Genomic DNA, 8156 nt, shown 5'->3' on the forward strand with positions numbered 1-8156 from the left:
CCTCCCCTCTGCTGCTGCACTACTTTCACTTTTCACCTTGCAGCTGCCCTGCACCCTGCCTCTTCCTTTATAGCCTATCCTCTCTCCTGATGTGGACCTTTGTCCCAACTCCTGAATCTGAATAGAATAGGCACCTGAATCTGCCTATTTCCTGGATGTTTTCCTCAATTTTTTAAATCCACTTTCTCACATGCTGCCTCTCCTTTTAGCACCTACATTTCACCCTTTCTGCCATCCTTAAGTCAACTTTCTACCCTGCCACCATGCTCGAGCTCCTCAGCACCTTTCAGATTCTGTCTCTTTCAGGGTATGCTCCCATGTGACAAGCAGCCTTCTCTCTGTCTCACTGTTCCTACAGTAATCACGGTCATCGCCCCCTTTTTAGGCTTATTTTTGGGCTTATTTGCCATGCCTGTCATCCCTCTAGATCACCCTTCAGTTTGCCACTGATATGGAACCTTTACGGCATACATGCCAACTCAGGTCATTTCAATTTCATTATTGCTGCCCCCTTTGTAGTATTTGATGACGTTCCTGATAGCTACTAATCCACTTCCAGCTGGCCCAATGATCTTAGCCATCTTGAGATTAACTCTGACTCTATCACATTGTACAATCACTAACACTTTGTCACTGTGGCACTTTGAGTTTTTCAGTTGTGCCCTTCTTCTCTACTCTAATATGCTATTATCATCATCTTCAATAAAGGATGTTCAGTTTACTCTACCTAATGCTATTCCTCTAATGTTTCACATGGTGCTCAGTCTTGCACCGGTTAATTTACTCGATAACCCCCTTTTTACTTACTTACTCATGATCCAGGACACCAACCAAACCCTCGACCAAAGTACCTTTCAACTTGACCATTGTGTAGCACTTAATGCCTAGCATGCCTGTGATTTTGTGGGTTTGGTTTCATATGCATTCCAAAGCCATCCTGAACTCCACCCCAAAAACATCTGAGTACACCTCCCTGTTTCAGCCTTTATGGGTTTGGTACTTACTAGCATGTAATATGTTATGTAATAATATAATGAAGGATATGAATAATTAAGTTATGTAACAATATAACTTTGGGAGTAGGATCATGCCCAAACTCCTCCCCTCAGCCCTATTTGCAAACGTACATAATTTCTGTGTCGGACAAACTCGTTCCCATCTCCAACCTCTTTCCTTGTACTCATCTATCTTGGCTTCATATGCATTCCAAAGTAAACTGTACATATTTTGCTGTAGTTTGGTCTGAATAAAAGAAATTTGAATGAGCAAAGCTTTGTCTAACCCTGATGTTAGACAAGAGATTTGCAGCCTTAAAATATCTGCGGAGACGAGGGAATCTATACTGCATAGATCATGTCACATTACTTTTAACTGTTTAAAGTTGGAAGCAAGTTATTATGATACAGACATTTGTAACTTATATAAATAACTGATGCTGTCTGATGCTATGTATCATGTTTAGATACATTACAAAATATACTACATAGTTTAATTTTTGTTGGATTTTTATAAAGTGATTTAAGATAAATACAGGTGCTGGTCATAAAATTAGAATATAATGAAAAAGTTTATTTATTTCAGTAATTCCATTCAAATAGTGAAACTTGTATATTATACTCATTCACTACACACAGACTGATATATTTCATGTGTTTATTTCTTTTAAATTGATGATTATATCTGACAAATAATGAAAACCCCAAATTCAGTATCTCAGAAAATTACAATATTACTTAAGACCAATACAAAAAAAAAAAAAGATTTTTAGAAACGCTGGCCGACTGAAAAGTATGAGCATGTACAACACTCAGTACTTAGTTGGAGCTCTTTTTTCCTGAATTACTGCAGCAATGCAGCATGGCAATGGGGTTGAACAGTCTGTGGCACTGCTCAGGTGTTATGAGAGCCCAGGTTGCTCTGAGAGTGGCCTTCAAGCTCTTCTGCATTGTTGAGTCTAGCATATTTCATCTTCCTCTTCACAACACCTCATAGATTTTCTGTGGGGTTAAGGTCAGGTGAGTTTTCTGGCCAATTAAGAACAGGGAGACCATGGTCCTTAAACCAGTTACTGGTAGCTTTGGCACTGTGTACAGGTGCCAAGTCCTGTTGGAAAATGAAATCTGCATCTCCATAAAGTCTGTCAGCAGCAGGAAGCATGAAGTGCATTAAGAACTTCCTGGTAGATGACTGCGTTGACCTTGGACCACAGAAAACAAAGTGGACCAACACCAGCAGATGACATGGCAGCCCAAACCATCACTGACTGTGGAAACTTTACACAGGACCTCAAGAAACATGGATTCTGTGCCTCTCCTTTCTTCCTCCAGACTCTGGGACCTTGATTTCCAAAGGAAATGCAAAATTTACTTTCATCAGAGAACATAACTTTGGACCACTCAGCAGCAGTCCAGTTCTTTTTTGGAAGCAAGACACTTCTGACGCTGTCTCTTGTTCAAGAGTGGCTTGGCACAAGGAATGCGACAGCTGAAACCCATGTCTTGCATACATGTGTGCGTGTGCATCTTTGTGTTTCTCCCCCACATTTTTTAATGGGTTGTGCTTCACAATCCTCTCCAGGGTGCGGTTATCCTTATTGCTTTTACACTTTTTTCTACCACATATTTTTCTTCCCTTGGCCTCTCTATTAATGTGCTTGGACACAGCCAGCCTCTTTTGCAATGGCCTTTTGTGTCTTGCCCTACTTGTGTAAGGTGTCAATGGTCATCTTTTGGACAACTGTCAAGTCAGCAGTCTTCCCCATGATTGTGGAGCCTACAGATCTAGACTGTAAGACCATTTAAAGGCCTTTGCAGGTGTTTTGAGTTAATTAGCTGATTAGAGTGTGGCACCAGGTGTCTTCAATATTGAACCCTTTCACAATATTCTAATTTTCTGAGATACTGAATTTGGCGTTTTCATTAGTTGTCAGTTACAATCATCAAATTAAAAGAAATAAACACTTGAAATATATCAGTCTGTGTGTTATGAATGAGTATAATATACACGTTTCACTTTTTGAATTGAATTACTGAAATAAACTTTATGATATTCTAATTTTATGACCAGCACCTGTATAACATTACTATAAAACATGTAACTACTGAAAGCATTTTGTATTATTCCATTTTTATCCTGTGTTAAGATGTCCTTCCTTTGTATTTTGGGAGTTAAACCTGTAAATACACACTAGGTAGCACAATCTTACAGGGTAGCATAACTTGATAGGTATTAAGTTTGCTCAGCTAACTTTTCTGCAGCTAGAGGACAGGTTTTGAATAGCAGTGCTACACACACACTTCTGACTAAACCTACAATTTGCCCTCACAAAGTCCTCATGTTTACATCATAGCAGCAGTGTCATATATATGCATAACATACATCTCAACAAGCACATAAAGATGGTTAGTAATTGAAAGGTCTTGTGAGACCGAAGTCTGTCGAATCCTGTGCCCTAGGAAAATGAGAGATGGGGAAAACATGTATGTCTGGACCTCAGTGTCCTCAAAACTAGTTATGGCCATGGCCTCAGGTAAAAAACAGCACGAATGACTGACATACACAGACTCTAATGAGTCTTTTAGTTACTCTAATGAGTAACACCTGGTGCAGTCACATTAGGAAAGGGGCGTGGCCAGGATCAATGTAGACTAGCACTTGGACAAAACATAAACAGAAAGCACGTGGGAGATATGGACAGAGAAATGCCAAGGAAAACTAAAGGTATAAGAAAGGGAAAACCGTACAAAATAGAAACAAAACTAAAAACAAGGAGAAGGAGGGGCCAACCGTAACAGGTGTTTGCTTCTGTTTGTTTTTCAGCTAATCTTTTGGCCAATACAAATGAATTTGAACTGAATATAATAAAATTAATTAATAATTTATTAAATAATCAATAATTTAATTACTGCCATACAAATTGCATTTATTTTATTCATATTCCATTATTATCATGTTCCAAGTTCAGTGTCTTTGTTTCAGTGTCACTGTTTTGTTTCAGCTGTTTCATAAACATAGTACTGTTTTTTGTACACAAAAATTATTTGGAATGCTTATTATATAACCTGTATTACATCTGTTGTTGTTGTTTTTTTGTTTTTGTGTTTCATCTTATATATTTCACTTATAATGCTTCTTAAACCACAGTATTCATTTTATGATTTTCTCTTTTAAAGTATGGAATTCAATGAAGTTACCTTTGCTGTATGGGGCCTGTGCATCCCTCACCATGGGTCTCTTCTCCCTCATTCTTGGCTTTGTCTGTGCTCGATGCTGCTGCCGAAACACTACACAAACTCCCCGCTCTCACATCAAGTTAATGGACATGGCGATGTAAAATTCATAAAACTATTCACCTCCTTTATGCTATGGTCACAACATGATTGATGTTATGCAGCAGAAGAAGGAAGGTAATTACAGAAAATGTAATATGCACTCAGAATAAAGGGAATGATAAAACTATGAACTTATGTAGTTTGACTGTTGGCTGATATCTTTCAGTCATTTATATATGAGTTTTACAGGAATAAATTGTGCTGTGAAAATGGAAAGATTGTTTTAATGTGATACAGCTTTATCCGTTTCTTTATTCAGAAAACTCTTCATCTGTTTAGTTATGAAAGATCCCAACACATTCCAAAGTTTATCTCCACATTGCTATTATAAATTTTTAATGCTATAAAGAGGCTGTTTTTATAAAACCTGATACTTATTAAAAACCTATGATTATGTGACAAACATAACATCAATAATACCTTTACTATTTTTAGAGTTTATTTCAGATGCAAGAAATGAGCTACAAACTAAAAGACTGGACTTGTTTGCTAGTTTTCAATAAAATAGGCTTTATCTCTTTGGACTAACAAACAAATATACTGACACAATCCATGGCAGAGTAAACCATTTTATATTATCTCCATCCTACTGAAAGCTTTTTGACCAGCTGAACAACTGAAAAAATGAATCACTGATACATTCCATAGTTGGTTTCATACACTCTCTTAGTGTTTTTTTTCTGAAAACTTTTGCAGCTTAGGTTATTGCACAACTCAATCAAATTCTTCCCTAATGTGATCAGTATTTCCTAGTGTTTTTGTTTAATAGCATGCAAAATAACTAAAGAAAATAACACTTTACCACTACATTGAACTAACATAGATACTGTTGTATTGGTTTGTTTTTTCAAAGAAATGTTGTTGTTTTTTAGGCTTTGTCTATAAAAGTGTATTTTAAAACTAAAGTAAATTATGTATGATTGTACCATTCCTCTGGTTTTCTATGTAACAGATTCTATGTCAGTGTCAAATAGGGATGATGCATGGTTTATTTTTTATAAGTTTGTAGTGTAAATAACTTATTTTCTTGTCAAAATGTTGTATTTTTATAGTACAAATGCAGAGTTTGCTGTTACAAAAAAAATTGCAACTTCCCAGGCTGGCTCTTTTCTAAATATTTTGAAGACCTGTTGTTTTTTACCAGTTACAATTTTTCATATAATTATGTTTTTATTGATTGAATTTCATCATATTAACTGCCACATTATTGCATTATATTCATTTTTCAGTGTCTGAAAAAAATTGTTTTAACAAATACAGCCTCAAATGCTAATTACGCATATATTAATGTATTATGAATACATTATATAAAATAATATTATACATTAAATTATTACTTTATTCTTACCTTGCAAACTAATGTATGGTTGCAAATATACTGAAAAATAAATGTACTCAATAAATGTAGTCATAAAGAAGAGCTGTAAAGAACAGTGCAAGTGATATGAAATCTACTCTGGAAAAAATAATAAAATAAATACACATAAGGCTGTACTTACTGAGATAAGGCAACAGATATTTGACACAGATATGAAAATCTCAGTTGGAACAAGTGTGTATTCCACAAAAACAGAATGATGAGTCAAGTAACTTAATGAGTAACTTAAGCCTCAAGTCAAGTGTGTCCATTAGTAAAACACTAGATGAGGGACATTCCTATTAAATATTCCTTAACTCTAGGATTAAATTATATAGCTAAATCATAGATTTTGTTCCAATTTGTTGTACTGGTAGAGATTGACCCTGAAGGGTTCAGCAATTTGTAGAGAGTGTTTAAAGGCCATCATACTCTGTAGAACAATATGGAATTGTATGGGTCCCAGAAAAAAACACTGATAAACATTACATTTGAATCCAGTTTTACACTTTGCTTTTATAAATGTAATGGAATAAATATGACAAATTGTTGTTGTCTTGTTTTTTTTTTTTGTTTTTTTGGAGGGGGGGGTATAGATGAAAATATGAAGTAACAGAAGTGTAGCATGAATCAGTTAACTTACTACTAACTTATTAATAACTTAATAATTTATTCATAACTAATCTGTTTGAATTTGTGCCTGTGTGTGTGTGTGTATATACACATACAACCCACCACCCCAATATTCATCAGTTGGTTCTATGTCTCTGTATTTATAGATAGATAGGTAGATTGACTACACCTTAAACTATTAAATACCACATTAAACTATACATTTATCTGCATTTTGTTTCATAACATTCTTTAAGATCTTTGTCAATTTGTTGTTTTAATCAAATAAAGGAATTTGTGCTGCATTGAATCTCAGTCAAGGCAATGAAAATGTGAAATCCAATGTACATGACATTTAAACATGACATAATATAAATATGCATGAAATGTGACGGAAAAAAGCAGTATTTCAATTATATATTTTTCACATTGCATTATCTTTTTTAAAGTATGAAATGCTGAATATGTGTCAGAACACACTGAAACGCAGTCAGCCTTCCAATGATTGGTGCTTTAAACATTCATTCATTCATTGTCTGTAACCCTTATTCATTCATTCATTGTTTTAACCCTTAAGGTGGGAATACACCCTGGAGGGGGCACCAGTCCTTCACAGGGCAACACACACAAACATTCACTCACACACTCACACCTACGAAGACTTTTAAGTCACCAATTAACCCACCAGCGTGTGTTTTTGGACTGTGGGAGGAAACCAGAGCACCCAGAGGAAACCCACGCGGAGGAAACCCACCCGGAGGAAACCCACACAGGGAGAACACACCAAACTACTCACAGACAGTCACCTGGAGCGGTGACCTATCAATCGAACCCACAACCTCCAGGCCCCTGGAGCTGTGCGACTGCGACACTACCTGCTGCGCCGTGCCGCCCTGCTTTAAACATTTCAGAGAAAGAACACTGCAAATTCGTACCCTAGTATAATCACTCTGTAGTCACAGTTATATTTAGGGTGTGTAGCAAATTAAAAGATGTAATCACATGCAGTTTTAATCCAGAGAAAATTTCTAAATGTGAGAATGAAAGAGGATTTTTTCATTCAACTTCTTCAAGTTGAAATTAAGTTAATTTTTGCTTTTCAAAGATAAAAGTGTTTTTTGAACAATAAAAGTCTTCACACTCCTCTGAGGATTCTTCCCAAAAAATATTTAAAATACGTATTGAAGTAATGGATAGCAACATGTCACAACACGTACACCTGCTGACACACAGCTAGAGGATTAAGGGATCTTAACCTGACTTGAGTCATTGTTAGTCATGAGTTTTGTGTGTTCTCCATCTTTTACTTTGTATTTTCTGTTCCTCCTTAAATTGTGCTGCATTTCCATTATATTTATATAGAATGGGAATTTTCTCCATAAAACTGCTTTGAATAAAAAATAAAATAAAATCTGCATAATTTAGCTTCCTGTGATTGCAGTTAGTGAAAAGTAGGCACTGGCAAACAGATAACTTAAAAATGATATTTTATAATTGGTCATTTATTCTGTAACGAGTTCTGTAACAGTCTATACAGGGCATCACTCACACACACCTGTGTTTTATTGCACACAGACATTTTACCAACACGCTGTGGTGTACTGGATTATTTACTAATTGTCTATTTCATAAAATAGAATTAGAAATTGTTATAAACTTTCTGAAATAGATTATTTTTTAGAAAAGCAACCTGGCGAATAATTGCGAACCATCGAATAATTATTATTCGATGTAGGTTCTACGCGGACAATTCACGGACATTTTTCTCGCAAATCTTATATGGACCTGATTTGTCGCCGTACTGGCGCGATATCTTTATTCCGGGGCGTGGCTTTGGCGCTTACTCCTCCCTCCAC

At 35.9% G+C, this 8156-nt stretch overlaps 1 protein-coding gene across 2 annotated transcripts in view; it reads left to right on the forward strand.

Annotated features, from left to right (window-relative positions):
* Positions 1–6441, forward strand: part of ptgfrnb (prostaglandin F2 receptor inhibitor b) — a 46735-nt gene extending 40294 nt beyond the window's left edge. For both annotated transcript variants that reach the window (XM_066649829.1, XM_066649838.1), the window contains one exon: positions 4173–6441. In XM_066649829.1, the coding sequence (XP_066505926.1) occupies positions 4173–4333 (161 nt within the window). In that variant the 3' untranslated portion in view covers positions 4334–6441. The remainder of the gene's footprint in view (positions 1–4172) is intronic.
* The last annotated feature ends 1715 nt before the right edge of the window (positions 6442–8156 follow it).

Source organism: Hoplias malabaricus, chromosome 2 (assembly GCF_029633855.1).
Source record: "Hoplias malabaricus isolate fHopMal1 chromosome 2, fHopMal1.hap1, whole genome shotgun sequence".
Classification (NCBI taxonomy): Eukaryota; Metazoa; Chordata; class Actinopteri; order Characiformes; family Erythrinidae; genus Hoplias; species Hoplias malabaricus.